At 41.3% G+C, this 24,982-nt stretch overlaps 1 protein-coding gene across 4 annotated transcripts in view; it reads left to right on the top strand.

The window, feature by feature from the left end:
- The window catches only part of LOC139578189 (dual specificity protein phosphatase 8-like), a 106,323-nt gene that overhangs the window by 61,554 nt on the left and 19,787 nt on the right, over window positions 1–24,982 (top strand). The window contains exon 1 of one of the 4 annotated variants that reach the window (XM_071405487.1): window positions 20,288–20,988. The exons of the other annotated variants lie outside the window; for them this stretch is intronic. Within the exon in view, the coding sequence (XP_071261588.1) occupies window positions 20,850–20,988 (139 nt within the window). The 5' untranslated portion in view covers window positions 20,288–20,849. Of the gene's footprint in view, window positions 1–20,287; window positions 20,989–24,982 lie in introns of those variants that run through there. 4 annotated transcript variants of the gene reach the window in all.

Below are 24,982 nucleotides of genomic sequence, written 5' to 3'. Positions count from 1 at the left end.
CTATTTGCCTTAGCAGCTAGCCTAGCTGTTAGCTAGCTACCTATCAAGCTAACAGGGTTTTCTTGAGGGCTTGAACGCAGCCCTTGACGTGGTTACCCATTTTGTCTGGGACTGCGGATTTTACCGGGTTTGTGGCTGTCTAGATCCCTGCTGTTTGTTGTTTTAAATCTTCCCTGTGACCACCTGCCCTGTCTGGAACTGCGAGGAGTAACAGTGGAACAAGGCGGAACAACATGGTTGTGGATGGAATTGCAGAATCTCCACGAGACCTGGACGTAGACTGAGGACAAAGTGAGGGAAATGATCTCTGAGAAATGGAAAATGGACCCCAGGAAGATTGAGGTGGAGCGTGCCCACAGGACTGGAAAACACACCACCGGCCCAGGTGACAGGCCCAGGCCGATAGTGGTCAAGTTCTCGAGGACAAGGTAGCTGTTCTGGAAAGAGCCAAGAACTTGAGAGGAACGTATATCTTCCTCAACGAGGAGTATCCTGAAGCTGTGCGCCAGAAGAGGAAATAACTTATCCCAGCCATGAAAGCTGCCAGAGCGCGTGGGGACATTGCTTACATCCGCTATGACAGGCTCATTGTCCCCCCTCCCTCCCAGAACCCTGGAAGGGAAGAGAGAGTCAAACCTATGGGTTTGTAGCTTCAACCCTGCAGCACACACCAATTGATTAATGCTGAATGTATCTTTTTTTTTATCTTACTTTGATGCTCTTTTCCATACTATGGATCCCCATTAGCAACAGCTGTATGTCATAAATGTTGACGTTTTTGCCAAGGAGATCTTAGTCGCGCAATTTTACATATTACTAAGATATTGCAGTATTTCCTAATGAAAGAATGTGCATGAAAACAAGTCATCTCTCGTTGAATTACAACAAAGACTTTATTGACGAATCCCTACATTTGGCCAATCACTGACGAACTGGTGTAGACATTGGCTACCAACTTTGGTTTGCCTCGAGAACATTTTTTGTTTGCCCGAACAGCTGGGGGAAAAAACATACCGAAGTCTAAAACTAACAAAACGTCACAAAATGTGGTGATAATATATGCACAAACTCTTCCGAACTCTTTCAGCTGTGAAGATTGCAGACGCCTTAAAGAAGAAGAGAAACGGAGAGAGAAGATTAGAGGAAAATAAAGCAGATAAGGAGAGAGAAGATTAGAGGAAAATAAAGCAGATAAGGAGAGAGAAAGAGAGCGATAGGTGAACTACTGTGTGTGTGTGTGTGTGTGTGTGTGTGTGTGTGTGTGTGTGTGTGTGTGTGTGTGTGTGTGTGTGTGTGTGTGTGTGTGTGTGTGTGTGTGTGTGTGTGTGTGTGTGTGTGTGTGTGTGTGTGTGTGTGTGTGTGTGTGTGTGTGTGCAAATCCATCCATCTGGCATAAACAGGGAGGTTGTAAACCTAAAGAACTCTGTCAGGGAAAGACAGAGAGAGGAAAGGATAAGGAAAGAGAAGAAGAAGATGTCGCTCTACTACCATGGACCGTAACCGTTAAGCCTTATTATCCTTTGATTCAATATTTACCTTCGTAAAGCTTTCAATGACTATTTACATTAAATCAATATCTGCTTCTCAATCCATAGTGACCACCCCACTGTTACAGCTTCCTATGAGCATTACGATGAATAAACCATCCGTTATGCTAGAGTACACCCACCCTGATAGACAGTCTGCTCTAGGGAAATTAGACCTGAGCCACACACACATGTCCACACACACGTACACACACACACACAGACACAATAACGTAACCATTTAACCAACCCCAATCCCCCGTTGTCATATGGTAAACAGACACACAAACACACACACACACATACACCTTCCCCTATCCACAAACTCTGATGTGGATAAACACACATGCAAACATACGGTACACACACACACACACCATCTCCTCCACACACACACGCACACACACACACACACTGTCACCCCCACACACCAGTGAGCACCTCAAACTGGGATTCTGAAGAAGCTCATCTGGCTGGTGAGAGGCCGTATGGTCCTGACTGGCCCCCTATGGAGTGTGTGATGGCTTTCCCTACCCCCTGCGTGTGTGTGTGTGTGTGTGTGTGTGTGTGTGTGTGTGTGTGTGTGTGTGTGTGTGTGTGTGCGTGTGCGTGTGCGTGTGCGTGTGCGTGTGCGTGTGCGTGTGTGTGTCATGTCCCCCTGTGTGTGATGGAGTTTGTATAAAGTCTGTATGTCTGTGCAGTCTGCTTCTCCCAGGCCTATCTCATGGGGGGGTAGATTAGATTGGGAGGGGGACTAGCATCAATCATCCTAGAATAAAATTTAACCACCAGACCTTACTGTCTTAGTATTACACACACACACACACACACACACACACACACACACACACACACACACACACACACACACACACACACACACACACACACACACACACACACACACACACACACACACACACACACACACACAAGCAAACACACACTTATTTCAACCCTACGACCCTCCAGCATACTGACCCCCTCTCTGTGGGGGACTATCTCACCAACCCTCTCCCTCTACCCCTCTATCAATTAAATGTAAATGTAAGGGCTTTATTGGCATGAGAAACATACAGTTGAAGTCAGAAGTTTACATACACCTTAGCCAAATACATTTTAACTCAGTTTTTCACAATTCCTGACATTTAATTCTAGAACGAATTCCCTGTCTTAGGTCAGTTAGGATCACCACTTTATTTTAAGAATGTGAAATGTCGGAATAATAGTAGAGAGAATTATTTATTTCAGCTTTTATTTCTTTCATCACATTCCCAGTGGGTCAGAAGTTTACATACACTCAATTAGTATTTGGTAGCATTGTATTTAAATTGTTTAACTTGGGTCAGACGTTTTGGGTAGCCTTCCACAAGCTTCCCACAATAAGTTGGGTGAATTTTGGCCCATTCCTCCTGACAGAGCTGGTGTAACTGAGTCAGGTTTGTAGGCCTCCTTGCTCTCACAGGCTTTTTCAGTTCTGCCCACACATTTTCTATAGGATTGAGGTCAGAGCTTTGTGATGGCCACTCCAATACCTTGACTTTGTTGTCCTTAAGCCATTTTGCCACAACTTTGGAAGTATGCTTGGGGTCATTGTCCATTTGGAAGGCCCATTTGCGACCAAGCTTTAACTTCCTGACTGATGTCTTGAGATGTTGCTTCAATATATCCACATAATTTTCCTGCCTCATAATGCCATCTTCTATTTTGTGAAGTGCACTAGTCCCTCCTGCAGCAAAGATGGTCACTGGGTTTGAAGGTAGGCCTTGAAATACATCCACAGGTACACCTCCAATTGACTCAAATTATGTCAATTAGCCTATCAGAAGCTTCTAAAGCCATGACATAATTTTCTGGAATTTTCCAAGCTGTTTAAAGGCACAGTCAACTTAGTGTATGTAAACGTCTGACCCACTGGAATTGTGATACAGTGAATTATAAGTGAAATAATCTGTCTGTAAACAGAAAATTTGTGGAGTGGTTGATTAACGAGTTTAAATGACTCTAACCTAAATGTATGTAAACTTCCGACTTCAACTGTATGTTACCATTGCCAAAGCAAGTGAAGTAGATAATAAACAAAAGTGAAATAAACATTACAAATGAACAGTAAACATTACACTCACAAAGTTCCAAAATAATAAAGACATTTCAAATGTCATATTATGTGTAAATAGTACAAAAGGGAAAATGAATCAACATAAATATGGGTTGTATTTACAATGGTGTTTGTTCTTCACTGGTTGCCCTTGTCATGTATCAATAGCTCACAAATCTTGCTGCTGTGATGACACACTGTTGTATTTCACCAAATAGATATGCAAGTTTCTCAAAATTGGATTTCTTTTAAAATTTATGTGGATTTGTGTAAGCTGAGGGAAATATGTGTCTCTAATATGGTCATACATTTGGCAGGAGGTTAGGAAGTGCAGCTCAGTTTCCACCTCATTAAGTGAGTAGTGTGCACATAGCCTGTTTTCTCTTGAGAGCCAGGTCTGCCTTCGGCGGCCTTTCTCAATAGCAAGGCTATGCTCACTGAGTCTCTACATAGTCAAAGCTTTCCTCAAGTTTGGGTCAGTCACAATGGTCAGGTATTCTGCCACCTTGTACTCTCTGTTTAGGGCCAAATAGCATTATAGTTTGCTCTGTATTTTTGTAAATTCTTTCCAATGTGTCAGGTAATTATCTTTTTGCTTTCTCATGATTTGTTTGGGTCTAATTGTGTTACTGTCCTGGGGCTCTGTGGGGTCTGTCTGTGTTTGTGAACAGAGCCCCAGGACCAGTTTGCTTCGGGGACTCTTCTTCAGAATCAAATCAAATTGTATTGGTCACATACACATATTTAGCAGATAATATTGCGGGTGTAGTGAAATACTTGTGTTCCTGGCTCCAACAGTGCAGAAATATCTAACAATTCACAACAATACACACAAATCTAAATTAAACGAATGGAGTTAAGAAATATATAAATATTAGGACGAGCAATGTCGGTGGCATTGCCTAAAATACAGTAGAATAGAATACAGTATATACATATGAAATTAGTAAAGCTGTATGTAAACATTATTAAAGTGACCAGTGATTCCATGTCTATGTATATAGGGCAGCAGCCTCTAAGGTGCAGGGTTGAGTAACTGGGTGGTAGCCGGCTAGTCATGGCTATAGAAGCTGTTTTTGATGCACCTGAACGGACCTCGCCTTCTGGATGGTAGCGGGGTGAACAGGCAGTGGCTCGGTTGGTTGATGTCCTTGATGATCTTCTTGGCCTTCCTGTGACATCGGGTGCTGTAGGTGTCCTGGAAGGCAGGCAGTGTGCCCCCGGTGATGAGTTGGGCAGACCGCACCGCCCTCTGAGAGCCCTGTGGTTGTGGGCAGTGCAGTTGCCGTACCAGGCGGTGATACAGCCCAACAGGATGCTTTCAATTGTGCATCTGTAAAAGTTTGTGAGTGTCTTATGGGCCAAGCTAAATTTCTTCAGCCTCCAACGCTGTTGTTTCTTTTTCACCACACTGTCTGTGTGGGTGGACCATTTCAGATCATCGGTGATGTGTACGCCGGGGAACTTTTCACCTTCTCCACTGTGGTCCCGTCGATGTGGATAGGGGCGTGCTCTCTCTGCTGTTTCCTGAAGTCCACGATCAGCTCCTTCATTTGTTGACGTTGAGAGAGAGGTTATTTTCCTGGCACCACTCCTCAGGAGGCGTGCACACCATCCCTCGCTTTGTTATGGTATTGGCCTAATTCTGCTCTGCATGCGTTATATGGTGTTTTACGTTGTACATAGAGGATATTTTTGCAGAACTCTGCATGCAGTCTCAATTTTGTGAATTATTGGTTGGTGAGCAGACCCCAGACCTCACAACCATAAAGGGCTATGGGTTCTATAACTGATTCAAGTATTTTTAGCCAGATCCTAATTGGTATGTCGAATTGTATGTTCCTTTTGATGCCATAGAAGGCCCTTCTTGCCTTTTCTCTCAGATCATTCACAGCTTTGTGGAAGTCACCTGTGGTGCTGATATTATATGTATTTTTTACCGTTATTTAACTAGGCAAGTCAGTTAAGAACAAATTCTTATTTACAATGACAGCCTTCACCGGCCAAACGGGGACGATGCTGGGCCAATTGCGCGCCTCCCTATGGGACTCCCAAACACAGCCGGTTGTGATACAGCCTGGAATCGAACCTCTCGGAGGTACAGGCAGCAGGAGGTTGAGTGTCATTCTACACCACTGGATCATCTGTCAGGATATCAGCGGAAAGAGACATCACCTCAGAGTAGACTACAGAACAGGAGAGGGATTAGGTTAACTTCTACCGAGTCAGAAACCCGGATCCGGGAGCACCCCCCACCCCCCACCAGTAAAAAAGCTGAATAGCATAGCTAGCATAGCGTCACAAGTAAATAGTAGCATCTAAATATCATTCAATCACAAGTCCAAGATACCAGATGAAAGATCCACTTCTTGTGAATCCAGCAATCATTTCTGATTTTTAAAATGTTTTACAGGGAAGACACAATATGTAAATCTATTAGCTAACCACGTTAGCAAAAGACACCATTTTTCTTTGTCCACCATTTTTTCTCTCCACCAGTAGCTATCACCAATTCGGCCAAATAAAGATATTGATAGCCACTAACCAAGAAAAAACCTCATCAGATGACAGTCTGATAACATATTTATTGTATAGGATAGTTTTTGTTAGAAAAATGTGCATATTTCAGGTAGAAATCATAGTTTACAATTGCACCCACCATCACAACTCGACTAGAATAAATACAGAGAGCAACGTGTATTACCAATTTACTCATCATAAAACATTTCATAAAAATAGACAAAGCATAGCAATGGAAAGACACAGATGTTGTGAATTCAGACAATATTTCAGATTTTCTAAGCGTTTTACAGCGAAAACACAATAAATCGTTATATTAGCATACCACATGTGCAAACGTTACCCCAGCATGAATTCATGGCAACGGGAGCGATAACGTTATGATCACCAAAATATATAAATTTTTTCACTAACCTTCTCAGAATTCTTCCGATGACAGTCCTGTAACATCATATTACAACATACATATAGAGTTTGTTCGAAAATGTGCATATTTAGCCACAAAAAAACGTGGTTATACAATGAGAATAGTAGCTAAACTGGCCTGAAAATGTCGGGCGCTATATTTGAGAGTGATCTAGTCTAATCGATAGCTAATCATAAACTTGACTAAAAAATACAGGGTTGACAGGAATCGAAAGACAAATTAGTTCTTAATGCAATCGCTGACTTACATTTCTAAAATTATCCTTACTGTGCAATACCGGGTCCGCCAAGGGAAGCTACACATAACAAAATGGCGATATATGCGTTTAAAATCTTTCAACAGAACAGCGATTTATCATCATAAATAGTTCTTACTGTGAGCTGTTCTTCCATCAGTATCTTGGGCAATGTATCCTTTCTTGGGTCTAATCTTCTTTTGGTCGAAGGATGTCCTCTTGTCCTTCGAAATGCCCACTAACGTTCGACCGGGACCCCGAAACGTGCCCGGCGCTTCAAAGTGCATCACAAAGCAATGCCTCAAAATCGCACTAAACGGATATAAATTGCTATAAAACGGTTTAGATTAACTACCTTATGATGTCTTTAACACCTATAACGAGTAAAAACATGACCGGCGATATATAAGTGGCTAAACCAACGCTTGGAAAGAGAGCCAGTGCGACGTCCATCTCGCGTCAGGCGCAGCAGGAAAAGAACGGTACATCCGGTCTTTCGCGTTTTATACGGGCCCTGATTGCGCAATCGACTCCATTCAAATTGTCACCTCTTACTGACATCTAGAGGAAGGCATGGGCAGTGTTTGTATCCTCATAGGATTTACAGGGACTTTAAAACTGACCTGGGACCAGAGGCCAAAATTTCTGAAATCTCACTCCATATCAGGAAAAGTGCTGTAGAATGAGTTCTGTTTCACTCAGAGACATAATTCAAACGGCTATAGAAACTAGAGAGTGTTTTCTATCCAATAATAACAATAATATGCATATTGTACGAGCAAGAATTGAGTATGAGGCAGTTTAATTTGGAGACGATAAATGCTAACGTTGAAACAGCACCCCCTATATTGAGAAAAGGTTAATGAAGGTTAATGAAGTGTGTGTGTGTCTGTGTCTGTGTGTATGCGTGGATATGTATGTACGCAAGAGTATTTGTGTGTGCGTATGGCTGCGTTTACACCGACAGCCCGATTCTGATATTTTTCCCACTAATTGGTATTTTGACCAATCACATCAGATGTTTTCATATCAGATATTTTTCTGTATGTTTGAGTGTGTGTATGCGTAAGTATTTGTGTGTGTTGATAGGACTAGTTGTCAGGAGATCTGTAATAGGTCTGCTCCATCAGTGAGGTAATGCCTACAGGAGAACAGAACACAGCTGTGGGGGGTTAGGTAGTCACTGGGGGAGAGAAAGGGGGAGGAGGGATATCTGGGGGGGAGGTACCATGGGGATAGGGGAGAGATACATAATCCCAGGCCGTGAGCAGGCAAACAGGCCCAAATCCCACTCTTACACTAGCCCAAGCCAATGGCATGTACCATATACTCAGCAGGCTCTGCTCACACTTATTGGTCTGAGGCTAAATCACACGACTAACAACATCGGACATTTTATAGAACACAAAGCCTTCACTAGCTCATCCTGGAATATCCAAGGCCTGAGGTCATCTGCCTTTGGCCTAAAGAGCAGGAACCTGGACTTCAAAGAAATCAGAAATACAAGAAACATGGTATACAGGAGATGGACTCACTGGTTACCCTCTAGGTTACAGAGAGCTGGTAGTCCCATCCACCAAACTGCCAGGTGTGACTCAGGGGCTATGCTAATTTGGTATAGAACAGACCTAACTCACTCTATTAAATGAATCAAAACAGGAACAAAAAACAAACAGCAAATACAAATCTTAGAATCAACTAAGATTTGTAATCAGACCCACTGGATTCTCCAATTACATTGAATGAACTACAGGACAAAATACAAACCCTCCAACCCAAAAAGGTGTGTTGGGTTGATGGTATCCTAAATTAAATATACAGACCACAAATTCCAATTGGCTATACTTAAACTCTTTAACATCATCCTCAGCGCTGGCATCTTCCCCAATAATTGGAACTAAGGACTGATCACCCCAATCCACAAAAGTGGAGACAAATTTGACCCCAATAACTACCGGGGGATATGCGTCAACAGCAACCTTGGGAAAAACCTCTGCATTATCATTAACAGCAGACTCAAATCAAAAATCAAGTCAAATCACATTTTATTGGCCACATATACAGTGGGGAGAACAAGTATTTGATACACTGCCGATTTTGCAGGTTTTCCTACTTACAAAGCATGTAGAGGTCTGCAATTTTTATCATAGGTACACTTCAACTATGAGAGACGGAATCTAAAACAAAAATCCAGAAAATCACATTGTATGATTTTTAAGTAATTAATTTGCATTTTATTGCATGACATAAGTATTTGATCACCTACCAACCAGTAAGAATTCCGGCTCTCACAGACCTGTTAGTTTTTCTTTAAGAAGCCCTCCTGTTCTCCACTCATTACCTGTATTAACTGCACCTGTTTGAACTCGTTACCTGTATAAAAGACACCTGTCCACACACAATCAAACAGATTCCAACCTCTCCACAATGGCCAAGACCAGAGAGCTGTGTAAGGACATCAGGGATAAAATTGTAGACCTGCACAAGGCTGGGATGGGCTACAGGACAATAGGCAAGCAGCTTGGTGAGAAGGAAACAACTGTTGGCGCAATTATTAGAAAATGGAAGAAGTTCAAGATGACGGTCAATCACCCTCGGTCTGGGGCTCCATGCAAGATTTCACCTCGTGAGACAAATCCACTTTTGACAAACTCCCATATCTTTTGGGTGAAATACCACAGTGTGCAATCACGGCAGTAAGATTTCGGGCCTGTTGCCTCAAGACAAGGGCAACCATTTTAAATACAACCCATATTTATGTTGATTTATTTTGATCTATTTGCACATCGTTACAACACTGTATATAGACATAATATGACATTTGAAATTTCTTTTTTCTTTTGGAACTTGTGTGAGTGTAATGTTTACTGTTATTTTCTTTTCTTTTTTCACTTTTGTTTATTATCTATATCACTTGTTTTAGCAATGTAAACATATATTTCCCATGTCAATAAAGACCTTAAATTGAGTTGAAATTGAATTGACAGAGAGACAGACAGAGCGAGAGAGAGACAGAAGGAGCGAGAAAGAGACAGAGAGACAGAGAGTGAGCATGAGAGACAGAGAGAGACAGAGACAGAGAGACAGAGAGAGCGAGCATGAGAGACAAACCCTCACAAATTTTTACAGATGCACAATTGAAAGCATCCTGTCGGGCTGTGTCTCCGCCTGGTACGGCAACTGCACCGCCTGCAACCTCAAGGCTCTGCAGAAGGTAGTGCAGTCTGCCCAACTCATTACCGGGGGCAAACTACCCGACCTCCAGGACACCTAAAGCACCCGATGTCACAGGAAGGCCAAAAAGATCATCAAGGACATCAACCACCCGAGCCACTGCCTGTTTACCCCACTATCATCCAGGCAAGGTCAGTACAGGTGCATCAAAGCTGGGACCGAGAGACTGAAAAACAGCTTCTATCTCAAGGCCCATCAGACTGTTAAACAGCCATCACTAGCACATTAGAGGCTGCTGCCTATAGGCATAGACTAGGGATCACTGGCCACTTTACAGTCTGGCATTACTCATCTCATGTGTATATACTGTTTTCTATACTATTCTATGGTATCTCATTTACTTAATAATGCTTACATATCTTGCATTACTCATCTCATATGTACATACTGTTTTCCTGTACTATTCTACTGTATCTTAGTCCGTTACGCTCTGACATCGTCTAAATGCATTCCTACTTAGATTTGTGTGTATTGGGTATATGTTGTGTAATTTGTTAGATATTACTTGTTAGATATTACTGCACTGTCGGAGCTAGAAGCACAAGCATTTCGCTACACCCGCAATAACATCTGATAATCACATGTATGTGACCAATAACATTTTATTTGATTAGAGAGAGAGAGAGAGAGAGAGAGAGAGAGAGAGAGAGAGAGAGAGAGAGAGAGAGAGAGAGAGAGAGAGAGAGAGAGAGAGAGAGAGAGAGAGAGAGAGAGAGAGAGAGAGAGAGAGAGAGAGAGAGAGAGAGAGAGAGAGAGAGAGAGAGAGAGAGAGAGAGAGAGAGAGAGAGAGAGAGAGAGAGAGAGAGAGAGAGAGAGTATAACATGCTATCACATTCAACATATTATAGTCAACATGCATACTATTCACATTAACAGAACTTTCCATTACATATACTGTAGCTCTTATATTTGAAAACGTGTTACTGTAAGTTATTAAGCATATCCTTTCAGACTTTCAAACCCGTTCAAACATTGACAGACCATGGAGATGGCAGATGGCTTTCCTTTAGGTGTATTAGAAGTTGACATTTTTTAAAGACAGAATCATAATGTGTTCTTGTGCATTTTACCCGTCTCTGTCTGTACGAGCCCTAAATGTGCTGTACTGTACTGTAGTGCCGCTCCCTCCCTTCTGTCAAGTGTGTCCTGGGGTGTGAGACAGGCAGGCAGGTGGTGCAGCTCCTTCGGCGAAACCTATCCTTGCCCTGCTGTACTGAGACAACCTAACCTAACAGACTTTACAGGCAGGCAGGTGGTGCAGCTCCTTAGGCACAACCTATCTCTGCTGTGCTTTGAGAACCTAACCTGACACACTTTATGGGGATGGAATGAGGAAGAGGTTATTGAGCCCTATCTCCTAACTAGAAGAGGAAGGAAGCTCTCACTCTGCCACTAAGAAACACATACACTATACCACTGTTTTGCATAGGTGGAAATACCAGGGTTGTGCGTTAGGTAACAACACCATCTACATAGGCGTACAGAGGCCCATTATCAGCAACCATCACTCCTGTGTTCCAATGGCATGTTGTGTTAGCTAATCCAAGTTTATAATTTAAAAGGCTAATTGATCATTAGAAAACATTTTTGTAATTATGTTAGCACAGCTGAAAACTGTTGTTCTGATTAAAGAAGGAATAAAACTGTCCTTCTTTAGAATAGTTGAGTATCAGGAGCATCAGCATTTGTGTGTTCGATTACAGGCTCAAAATGGCCAGAAACAAAGGACTTTCTTCTGAAACTTGTCAGTCTATTCTTGTTCTGAGAAATGAAGGCTATTCCATGCGAGAAATTGCCAAGAGACTGAAGATCTGAGTGGGATGCACAAGTGCACAACTGAGCAAGAGGACAAGTACATTAGAGTGTCTAGTTTGAGAGCCAGATGCCTCACAAGTCCTCAACTGGCAGGTTCATTAAATAGTACCCGAAAAACACCAGTCTCAACGTCAACAGTGAAGAGGCGACGACGGGATGCTGCTCAACTGTATATACAGTTGAAGTTGGAAGTTTACATACATTTATACCCTGAGTACACTGCTCGCGTCGCGTGCGCGAGCGTTGCAAAATAAATTTAGAAATCTATATTATTGAATTATTGCACACACATATTATCCACACTGCTCTCGCGCGCCAACGAGCGTCTGCGTTGCCAAGGGCTAAAATAGAAGTAAGTTATATTTGTGACGCAGATCGTGCTGCAAGTCCTTCCTCTCCCATCTCCTCATTGGTTTATAGAAGCAGGTACCCACGTGCCATCTCCTCATTGGTTATACTCACGTGAGTGACTGAAAGACGAACGAGGTCGGTGGCGGTAATGCACCTAATTTATGAAAGTTGCCAATCGCAATATAAAGTCCAGAGAAGAAAAGGCCTGGAAGAAGGAGAGATGACTAGAAACGATTCGGTTGACTGTTTTATGTGTGGATAAATTGTCGGAGTAGAGGACCTTGTGCATTTCAGGTAAAATAACAACTCAATGTTTATATCCCAGGACAAATTAGCTAGAAAGTGCAAGCTGGCTAAATTGCCATAAATGTTTAATGCTTTTCGACCTGTCCCCAAATGAATGTAATTGGTTCAGAGTTTGTTTTGATATTTTAACATGCGTGTCGTGATTGCGTTTGGTGTGAGGGGACAAAATACATTTATGCACGATGTCGCACGATGGCCCACGATGGTGCACGAGCGCAGCCTGTTTGGGTTCCGTGTTTGGTTGGAGTCATTAAAACTAGGTTTTCAACCACTCCACAAATTTAAACTATAGTTTTGGCAAGTCGTTTAGGACATCTACTTTGTGCATGACACAAGTAATTTTTCCAACAATTGTTTATAGACAGATTATTTCACTTATAATTCACTGTATCACAATTCCAGTGGGTCAGAAGTTTACATACACTAAGTTGACTGTGCCTTTAAACAGCTTGGAAAATTCCAGAAAATGACGTCATGGCTTTAGAATCTTCTGATAGGCTAATTGACATCCTTTGAGTCAATTGAAGGTGTACCTGTGGATGTATTTCAAGGCCTACCTTCAAACTCAGTGCCTCTTTTTGCTTGACATCATGGGAAAATCAAAAGAAATCAGCCAAGACCTCAGAATTAAAATTGTAGACCTCCACAAGTCTGGTTCATCTTTGGGAGCAATTTTCAAATGCCTGAAGGTACCACATTCATCTGTACAAACAACAGTACGCAAGTATAAACACCATGGGACCATGCAGGCGTCATACTGCTCTGGAAGGAGATGCGTTCTGTCTCCTAGAGATGAACGTACTTTGGTGCGAAAAGTGCAAATCAATTCTAGAACAACAGCAAAGGACCTTGTGAAGATGCTGGAGGAAACAGGTACAAAAGTATCTATATCCACAGTAAAACAAGTCCTATATCGACTCATTCAGCAAGGAAGAAGCCACTGCTCCAAAACCACCATAAAAAAGCCAGACTAAGGTTTGCAACTGCACATGGGGACAAACATCGTACTTTTTGGAGAAATGTCCTCTGGTCTATTGAAACAAAAATAGAACTGATTTGGCCAAAATGACAATCGTTATGTTTGGAGGAAAAAGGGGGAGGCTTGCAAGCCAAAGAACACCATCCCAACCGTGAAGCACCGGGGTGGCAGCATCATGTTGTGGGGTTGCTTTGCTGCAGGAGGGACTGGTTCACTTCACAAAATAGATGGCATCATGAGGAAAGAAAATTATGTGAATATATTGAAGCAACATCTCAAGACATCAGTCAGGAAGTTAAAGCTTGGTCGCAAATGTGTCTTCCAAATGGACAATGACCCCAAGCATACTTCCAAAGTTGTGGCAAAATGGTTTAAAGACAACAAAGTCAATGTATTGGAGTGGCCATCACAAAGCCCTGACCTCAATCCTATAGAGAATTTGTGGGCAGAACTGAAAAAGCGTGTGCGAGCAAGGAGGCCTACAAACCTGACTCAGTTACACCAGCTCTGTCAGGAGGAATGGGCCAAAATTCACCCAACTTATTGTGGGAAGCTTGTGGAAGGCTACCTGAAACATTTGACCCAAGTTAAACAATTTAAAGGCAATACTACCCAATACTAATTTAATGTATGTAAACTTCTGACCCACTGGGAATGTGATGAAAGAAATAAAAGCTGAAAGAAATAATTCTCTCTACTATTATTCCGACATTTCACATTCTTAAAATAAAGTGGTGATCCTAACTGACCTACGACAGGGAATTTTTACTATAATTAAATGTCAGGAATTGTCAAAAACGGATTTTAAATGTATTTGGCATAAAATGCAAATTAATTACTTAAAAATCCTACAATGTGATTTTCTGGATTTTTGTTTTAGATTCCGTCTCTCACAGTTGAAGTGTACCTATGATAAAAAATTACAGACCTCTACATCCTTTGTAAGTAGGAAAACCTGCAAAATCGGCAGTGTGTCAAATACTTGTTCTCCCCACTGTAGTTGGCTACTCAAAGAAATGGACATGAACTTACTGGACACTAAAAGCCAATTTATGCTTGCTTTAAATAATGACAATAGTCACACAATTTGGCCTCTAGGGAGTGCCACAGCTGTGTTGACAACTGAGGTTGATATCATTTCCAGACGGGTGGATAGGAACTTGTAATTGAGGGCTTACTAAGCATTGCTGTGTGTGTACGTACAGTACGTTCATGTGAGAGTTAGTGATGATTCATCAAGAGAATGAATTCAGCAGATGCTTTCATCCAAAGCATTTTACATGCATACAACAACTGAGCTACAGAGGAACACATGGCAGGGTTTTCAGCGCTTATTTCCAAATGACCTAGTTCTTCTGCCTCTCTCTCTGACCATCGTGGACCACAGACGCTGGCCTACTGCTAGTTCCACCACTGTAGTCACTCACTCACAGGGTTATAGGAATAACAACTTCCCTCTAATCACAGATCTTGGATCAGTCTGCCCTTCCCAATCCAAACCTCAACCATTACGAGGCTAAAAACAAAACTTTACAATGTAGCTCATTCAGTTAACGATTTTTACTGCAACAATGTAGTATATTTTACAATTGTTCTGTGATCATACCTGAAGAAAATGATTGGCGTTGACATTAGAAAGATAATCTAGATAATCGTAGGATTAGGGTGACAATAACTACATTTTAACTTGATGATCAAAATGATTATTTAGATTTTCACTTCCTAAAACAGAGCAGCTAATCCTCGTTGCTTAGCGTGAGGACATTTGGCCCATAGAAATAAAATCTATAGAACGGGCCTCCCCATTCAAAGCAATGATGGCATAATGGGTGGATTCTATTTCTATGGTTAGCCTACATGTTTGTCATACGGCATCGTAAGGCATCGTGTGTGTGTGTGTGTGTGTGTGTGTGTGTGTGTGTGTGTGTGTGTGTGTGTGTGTGTGTGTGTGTGTGTGTGTGTGTGTGTGTGTGTGTGTGTGTGTGTGTGTGTTTGTGTTCTTTCTTTCTCACTGCTCCCCGAGCGAGAACATAGTGTCTTAAGACAAGAGCCGGAACATGCAGATTGTTCAAAATTGGGCGTCTGACATGTCCGGAGGACGTCAGGAAATGCCTTCAGAACTGGCCACTAGGGGCAACAGTGAGTGCTATTGCCATCAAGTTGGCTTGCTAAAGCAGATGGGCATAATCCCATGACTCCAGATCCAACGGTTGCATCTTCAATTCCAGTGATAGACCCTCAGTTATATATTATTTTTACCCTTTACCCTATCCCAATGCTTAAAGTTAATGTTTTAACCCTTCTCCAAACCTTAACCCTTAACCGTTACCCTTCGAAATATGATGTTTGGAGAAACGGAACGATGCTGAGCAGGAGTAGTCAGGGTGTCAAAAACACTTTGAAATGTGACGTTTGGAGAAACGGAACGATGCTGAGCAGGAGTAGTCAGGGTGTCAAAAACACTTTGAAATGTGACGTTTGGAGAAACATGGATAAACGTCATAATCTGAAGTCAAATTGGTAAAACAACGAGATCTTGTACACACACACTTACACAAAATGGTCTATCCATACTGGAATTCAAAACTCATTATACCATGTGATTGTTGAATACTCGTTTCTGATTGACTTGAAGGGCATTCTAGAGTGTGCATTATTTCCCAACGGTATATCTGCACGGTAGAATTCAATGGCTATAGTTAATTCTTACATGTTCTATGTTTGAGCAAAAGTTAAATTGAAAACATTATTGGCATTGTTGAATTGGATTTTCATAAAAGCAAGCTAGGACAGATGGTTTGGTTAGTTAAACTAGGAAGTCTGTTTGTTTGGTTACCAAGGCAACTACTGTAGCTATCTAGTAAACTGTCGAGCTACTTCAATAGATGTTGAACACAATTCTACCGGCAAATAAACACAGTTCTAGCGGCAAATGTGTTAAATTATAGCCATGGTATGAAAGAGATAATCACCTCCGGGCTCTATGCGTTCTCTGGAAAATAATGCAACTTCATGGAAGGATAGTTCCACTCCGCTAGTTGTACTTTTGACTCATCTATCCATAGAACATTCTTCCAAGATTCTTGATGATCATCCAGCAGCTTCCAGGTGCTTTTTTGGCAAACTTGAGTCAACTTTTTGGATGAGATGGGTCCCATTATGTCTGGCGAAAACCAAACACTGCATTCCACAGTAATAATCTCATACCAGCGGTCAAGCATGGTGGTGGTAGTGTGATGGTTTGGGGATGCTTTTCTGCCTCTGAACCTGGACGACTTGCCTTAATAGAAGGAACCATGAATTCTGCTCTGTATCAGAGAATTCTACAGGAGAATATCAGGCCATCCGTCTGTGAGCTGAAGCTGAAGTGCAGCTGGGTCATGCAGTAAGACAATTATTCTAAACACACAATCAAGTCTACAAGAAAATTGTTAAAAAACAACAAATTTGAAGTTTTGGAATGGCCTAGTCAAACTCCAGACCTAATCCCAATTGAGATGTTGCAACAGGACTTGAAACATGCAGTTCATACTTGAAAACTCACAAATGTCGCTGAGTTAAAGCAGTTCTGCATGCAAGAGTGGGCCAAAATTCCTCTACAGTGATGTGAGAGACTGATCAACAACTACAAGAAGCATTTGGTTACAGTCATTGCATATAAAAGTGGCACAACCAGTTATTGTGTGTAAGGGGGAAATTACTTTTTCACACAGGGGAATTGGGTGTTACATAAATTTGTTCATTAAATTTAAAAAAAAAAAAAAAGTTTTTTTTGTTGTTATTTGTAAACTCAGTTTCCCTTTATTTAATATTCGTTTTTGGTTGAAGATCTGATAATTCACTATAAAAAATATGCAAAATTGGAAAGGGGCTAAATACTTTTTCAACACACTGTGTATCTGTGTTCTTTCTATGGAGGGGAAAGGAAGTTTAATAATTGGACAGGGTATTAAGAATCAGTGGGGTTCCTGGAGCAAGCCAGGAACCCCTCAGTGAGATTTACAAAAAAACGAGTGAGGAAGAAGGGGGAACAAATAGCGTTTGACATAACAAACACACTAAATGACCAGGTATAGACCAGCATAGCCCGCTACCCCCCAGGCCCAGGTATAAAGCTCTCCCATTCAAATCTAAGAGAGCAGCATCTCGTTTTGTGCCAACATCCATTAAACTACTTAACTCTATTGAAGTTTGTATTTGTATATATGTGGATATACCCTGGAATTACATAGAATGTGTCTAATCCTTTATACTGTAGCCTACATGTTTTTGTGTTCTATGTTGTTATATGTCTTGTTTGTACCATTCTTCACCATACATGAAGTTCCCTCCCAGGAAATAAGAGTTATTTGAATTGAATTGAATACTCACACACTCCAATACATGCCGCATACTGCACAACACATAAATACAGTGCCTTCAGAAAGTATTCATACCCCTTGACTTAATCCACATTTTGTTATGTTATAGCCTGAATTCAAAATGTATAATATTTTTTTTTACACACAATACTCTATAATGACAAAGTGAAAACATGTGTTTCGATATTTTTAGCAAATTTCTTGAAAATGAAAATGAAATATCTAATTTACATGCTGTAAGTATTCACACCCCTGAGTCATTACTTTGTAGAAGCACCTTTGGCAGCGATTACAGTTCTTTTACAGAGTCTTTTTGGGTATGTCTCTAAGAGGTTTGCACACCTGGATTGTACATTATTTGCCCATTGCTCTTTTTAAAAGTCTACAAGCTCTGTCAAGTTGATTGTTGATCATTGCTAGACAGCCATTTTCAAGTCTTGCCATAGATTTTCAAGACAATTTAAGTCAAAAATGTAACTAGGCCACTCAGGAACATTCAATGTTGTCTTGATAAGCAACTGCAGTGTAGATTTGGCCTTGTGATTTAGGTTATTGTCCTGCTGAAAGATGAATTTGTCTTCCAGTGTCTGGTGGAAAGCAGACTGAACTAGGTTTTTCTCTAGGGTTGTGCCTGTTCGTATAGCTGTATTCCATTTTTTTTATCCCAGAAAAACTCCCTATTCCTTTCCGATGACAAGCATACCTATAACATGATGCATGATGCATGATGATTCCATGCTTGAGTGGTATTCAGTGAAGTGTCGTTTTTGATTTTCCCAAAACATAACACTTTTTATTTAGAACAAAGTTAATTTCTTTGCCACATTTTTTACAGTATTACTTAGGTGCCTTGTTGCAAACAGGCTGCATGTTTTGGAATAGTTTTATTCTGTACAGGGTTCCTTCTTTTCACTCTGTCATTTAGGTTAGCATTGTGGAGTAACTACAACATTGTTGATCCATCCTCAGTTTTCATCCTCATTCAACTTTGTAACTGTTTTAAAATCACAAATGGCCTCATGGTGAAATCCCTGAGCCGTTTCCTTCCTCTCCTGCAACTGAGTTAAGATGGATGCCTGTAGTGACTGGGTGTATTGATACACCATCCATTGTAATAAATAACTTCACCATGCTCAAAGGGATATTCAATGTCTGCTTTTAACATTTTTTACCCATCTACCAATCTGAAAAACCTCCCTGGTCTTTGTAGTTGAATCTGTGTTTGAAACTCACTGCTCGGTTGAGGGACCTTACAGATAATTGTATGTGTGGGGTACAGAGATGGGGTACTCATTAAAATTCATGTTAACCACTATTTTTGAACACAGAATGAGTCCATGCAACTTATTATGCAATTTATTAAGCTTCTTTTTTTTTACTCCTGAACTAATTTAGGCTTGCCATAACAAAGGGGATGAATACTTATTGACACAATACATTTCAGCTTTACATTTAACTTTCAATTTTGAAAATGTTCAAAAAAATTATAATCCACTTTGACATTATGGGGTTGTGTGTGTGTTGATCAGTGACACAAAATCTAAATTTAATCTATTTTAAATTCAGACTGTAACACATCAAAATATGGAAAGGGTAAAGGGGTGTGAATACCTTCTGAAGGCACTGTAAGCGCGTACAAATTCTCTAAAGCACACAAATGTAATTTGATACATTCACACTAATATGTGATACATAACACACACACACTTGTTGTTCAGTGTGAACACACACTATCTAATGAAAGACATACTGGTACACACACATTGTTCAGTACATGCACGTTCTAAAACTCAGTGTTTAATTAACATCCCTTCTCTACACTCACACACACACACACACACACACACACACACACACACACACACACACACACTGCACATCAGAAAACATACCCTATTTAATTAAACACACATAGGCATTGGGTGTGTGTTTTGCAAAGGCAGAGAGTGATGTGTTTCAGAGGGAGCGATGTCATCTACTTGTTGTATACACACTGCACATTATAAATCACAAACTATATAATTGAACACAAACACATAGAGATGCAGTGTGTATCTTGCTAAAACCCATAGAGCAGTAGTTGCTGTCTCTCCCTGCTCCAGCTCACTAGGCCCCTGAGGTGACCACATATTTGTCTGGTGAGTAAGGAATGCGGTTACATGCCTTAGACATTAGCTATGACGGAGCACTGGCTCCACAAGAGAGGGAGGGAGTGAGGGAGGAAGAGTGGGAGGTAGGAGGGGAGAGGGGGAGGGCAGGGTCAGAGTCTGAGCTCACGGCAAGTGAGCTCATTCACCCTCCGGGCGAGCGAGCGAGGAGAGAGAGAACAACTACGTCATCCTCTACACAGAGGAGCGGGAGGGAGAGAGAGAGGGAAGCAGGGAGGGAGGGGGAGAAGTGTGAGCGAATGAGAGACGGGGAGAGCGAAACAGCACAACAATAGGGTACTGCTCTTCTGCCTGTGGGCTCACACACACGGAGAGAAGGCACGGAGAGACACTCAGTAGCAGCTACAGACAGACAGACAGACATGTACACTCTTTCCTATTTCTTCTCTCCATAGTTCTTCCTTTCATTATTCCTCAAAATACTGCTGGACCTCTATGGCTTTGGTAGATATTATAGGAAAAATATGATTCTTGGTGGATTTGAACTGAATGAGTTCTAGAACTGACTTGTGGAACTTGTGGGCAGTACATCTACAGATGTTTGGGAGTAGTTTACTTTCTGGAAGTGGGTTCCGTCCGTTCTCTTGAGTTCGGGGACTAAGGTTCCTTCCCTCCTTGGACTTTGGGATCTGAGTTTGGACTTGGACTTGGTCAACACCAGTGGGAGTAGTGACAGCTGGGACTTTGTAGTGTGGAATTTTAGACCGGACCGGCTTTCCCTCTGAAGTTTTTCGGAACAAGTGATTTGTTTGTTTGTTTTTCCTGTTGGACTCCATTGGTCTGGACGGCAGTCAGTGTGTTCCAGATCTGAGTGCACTAGAACGCGTGTATGTTGAGCGTGTTGAGGGTGATGCCTCTGGACGTGGTCATAGCCCCGGCTGAGGACTGTTTCTGGCCTGTCCTGCAGGAGTCAGACAGGAGGCTGAAGATCAGAGTCCGCAGGACCAAGGAGGGGAGGGCGCTACGAGGTGTGTACTGACCCAATCTGGGGAGGACTGTCAGTAGGTTAGAAAGAGATGACAGAGAAAGGGAGAGAGAGAGCTCAGCGCTGCAGTACACTGTAAAACATTTCCTGTATAATTGACAGTAAGTTACGGCAGCAATTGGCCAGTGAGTACAGATACTGTAATCCATTTTACGGTACCAATTGTTTTACTGTAATCTAATTTACAGTATTCATGGTAACTTAATGCCAGAGCAATGAAACACAGTACAATACAGTAAAAGTAAGCATTAAACAGTACACATTGTTGTCTACAGTATGTTACTGTAGTTATAAGGGATTATAGCAAGCAGCATGGCTGTAGGCATTTTGAATTGATGAATAATCTATGTTATTTATCGCTTGCACATCTAGAGGCCATAGGTAAATATGGACATAGGTAAATATTCAACCATTAAAAGATACTTTCTCTGCTACTTTTTTATTTTACCTTTATTTAACCTTACACCTCTGACCTTTTCCCTACATACATTTAGGTGTTAGGGAACTACTGCCACATATCACTTACATGGTACAGGACTCTCACTAACAGGTGCAACAAATATATCCTCTTACAAGGCAAGCCTTAAAATATGTTAATGAGCCAGCAATTCTTTCTCTGGACACATTCATTCTCAACAATGCACCATCATTTACAGCATGCTGCAGTAAATATATATAGCAAAACAGCATGATAGTACTTTATTCTTAAATTGTATCAAATAAAATCAGCAATTGCTAATAGTGAATATTTAATGATATATTACACTATGCCAACTGATATATGGTGTTTTCTATCATTTTCACTTTAAGCCTTAACAAAGGATTGTAAAATATCAATACTACCGGGCAGAACAGATCAAAAGGACATGGCTAGCCACTCAACCTTTAAAGGTCTGTGACTTACTGCCGCTTTGATCTGTTCCCTATATACGTTTAATTGGTAGGGAATCACTACCACATATCACTTAAATTGGTACAGGACTCTCATTAACAGGCACAACATATATAGCCTCTTATAAGACACGCCTCAAAATATGTTAATGGGTGAGAAACAACAATACTGTGCACTAGAGTTCAAAAGGTTTTTGAACTGTATTCTGAATTACAGTAAATCACTGGCAACAATTGGCCAGTAAGTTACTGTAGAGGTTCAGGACAAGGTTTGAAGAATTCCTAAAATACAATATATTACTGTATTCTGCGGGGGTACTCACGGGTACAACAAATAAAGCCTCTTACAAAGCACGGTTTAAAATATGTTAATGAGCCACAGAGTCTTTCCCCGCCCACAACAGTTTTTCACAATGCAACATAATTAATACTGTAAAACACATTTACAGTATTTTACTGTGCATTTTACAGTGTTTGACTGTTGAAATGACACGTCTTAGTGTGCTGTAAAACAAATGTATGGTATTTTACTGTACATTCTACGGTAATCTACTGTATTCAGTTTATACAGTATCAGACTGTTGATTAATACAGTTGCATGGTCCTCCCTAGTGGCGCAGTGGTCTAAGGCACTGCATCACAGTGCTAGCTGTGCCACTAGAGATCCTGGTTTGAGTCCAGGCTCTGTCACAGCCGGCCGTGACCGGGAGACCCATGATGCACCGCACAATTGTCCGGGTTAGTGCTCACGCTCTCTCCACCTGTGGTCATTGACATGTAAAACTATCACAAAGGCCCATTTCTTCTGCCCTCTGTTGCTCTCTCTGGTTCTCCCACTCTATTTTCTCTTTCTCTCTCTTCTGCATCGGCAGTGTGTGAAGCCAGCTATGTTACACCTTTCACACAGCAGAAGATGAAGTGTTACATTTCCAAAATGTGTGTGGTGCACAGTGTGCATTGATATACTGTACAGTTTGTGTATTTCCAACATAACGTGTGTTTGTATGTCTAGCTATATACACAGCAAATGATCCAGTGTTAAATCAACACTGGGACAGTGTCTATACAGGTCCACACTTTTCAGTGTTAAATTAACACTGTGCTTAGTGCGCATTACACTTTGTTAGTGTTAGGGAATTTACACTTAGTGTTACACAATAACACCTCATATAGTATTTTTAACACAATGAAGTGTATATAGTTTGCACCAATGGTGTTATGCAATAACACCTCATAGTCTTTTTAACCATTACGCAAAGCAGTCTATTGGGTTTAGGACGTTACAATAGTATTTTCACATCTTCATTGCAACATGCTCTTAAGTACTTCCAAAAACATCCAAACTGCTAACCAATATGCTGAAAATGTAGTTACATAATCATGGACCACTTAAACTGGTACAACACTTCCGCTCACGGGTAGATAAAAATAATGTGTTGAAAGTCACGCCCACTTTAAGCCACGCCTCAATATCATTTCCCACTGTGCCTTTCCTTTTCGTGTAAACCGTAGAGTTACTTTCCATGACTGTATTTGTTAGTGACAGAGACATGGTTGTTTTAATTGTTCATTTTTGCTCCTGTAGATGAATGTTACCGTTAAAATTAAACTTTTATGACAATATATTACATATATCATAAGGCCTCACTTTTATGGCCAAGTTTTACCGTAACACAGTGATGTTAAGAACCTCCTGGTTTACAGGCCACATCAGGCCTGCAAGTCACATTTTGCTGGCTTGCAAAGTAATGTGTAGTTCCTTTTGGAATCCAGTCACAGATAGAATATCCAACAGTTGGAATGTATATTCACAGGCAACCTGCTTTCAGAATGACTGTCAAAACCATTTCAGTAATGGGTGCAATACATCTAACTAACTGATTGGATTAGTTTAGAAAAATTTATGTTATTTATCTTTATATAGAATAAGATTAATCAGTCAATCAATGAACATGCAAAAACATAGATATTAAAAACAATCCTAAAAATCAACACTGGCCAATTTGCTGTATGTATAGATGTGCTGTAGAGTGTGTATACTGCATCAGAGTATAGTATGCATGTGTTTCAGTGCAGTGAGCTGGTTCAGTGCAGTTAGCCCAACACCTGGTCCTGTTCACACTGCCCATTGCGTGCTCGTATGCATGTGTTCACACCACAGCTTCAGGGCAGATTAGCCCAGAGAGAGACAAAAATCACACGTTTGTCGTTGCCTGTTGAGAATAGAGGTGTTGTTAATGGTTCTTTTTAGATTGTGTTGCCCTCAGGTTAGCTGCCTAGCTGCTGCAGACCAGCTTCACTACTTACACTCAAACACACATAGTTAAATTATAATGCTACCATAACATATGGATCTAGATTAGCTAACACATGTATTGACATTTACTTTTTCTTAAATATATTGATGTACATACAATTCAGTTTTTTAGCTGCCATGTATACTGAAATAAAACTCAACTCAACAAAAAAGATATGTTAGCCACATGCTAACGCTACCGTACTGACGTATAGATCTTTGTTAGCCACATGCTAAATCTACCGTCACATAAACATAGGCACAAACAGATACTGGTTGCCCTTCAATCCTCTATATTGCAATTGTGGTGTTCTTTGTAACATGCTGATCTAGTGGCTACCCTCAGGCCCCCTGCTGCTGTAGCAGACTCTTTGTGGAGCAGAGTGGAGTGGGGCATGTGTGCAATGATGTCATAGCGGTGGGGGAGACACATTGAAATGCTAATGTCCCCTACAGAGCACAGGGGACAGCTGGAGGGGCACAGAGGATGGTGTCATGTCTCTCCCATATGAACGATAGAAGAGAGGGATGGAGGGAGGGCAGTCATTCAGGCAAATCAATGCCCCCGGGATGGAGAAGAGAGGGAGAGTGTGCGTGTGTGTGTGCATGTGTGTGTTCCCCTCCATTAAGGCATAATGCAGCTGAAAGCCTCACACACCCATGCACACACACACACACACACACACACACACACACACACACACACACACACACACACACACACACACACACACACACACACACACACACACACACACACACACACACACACACACACACACACACACAA

The sequence above is a fragment of the Salvelinus alpinus genome, chromosome 6 (assembly GCF_045679555.1).
Source record: "Salvelinus alpinus chromosome 6, SLU_Salpinus.1, whole genome shotgun sequence".
Lineage (NCBI taxonomy): Eukaryota > Metazoa > Chordata > Actinopteri > Salmoniformes > Salmonidae > Salvelinus > Salvelinus alpinus.
The sequence above is the reverse complement of the archived record's forward strand: the minus strand, read 5'-3'. Positions and strand labels throughout refer to the sequence as shown.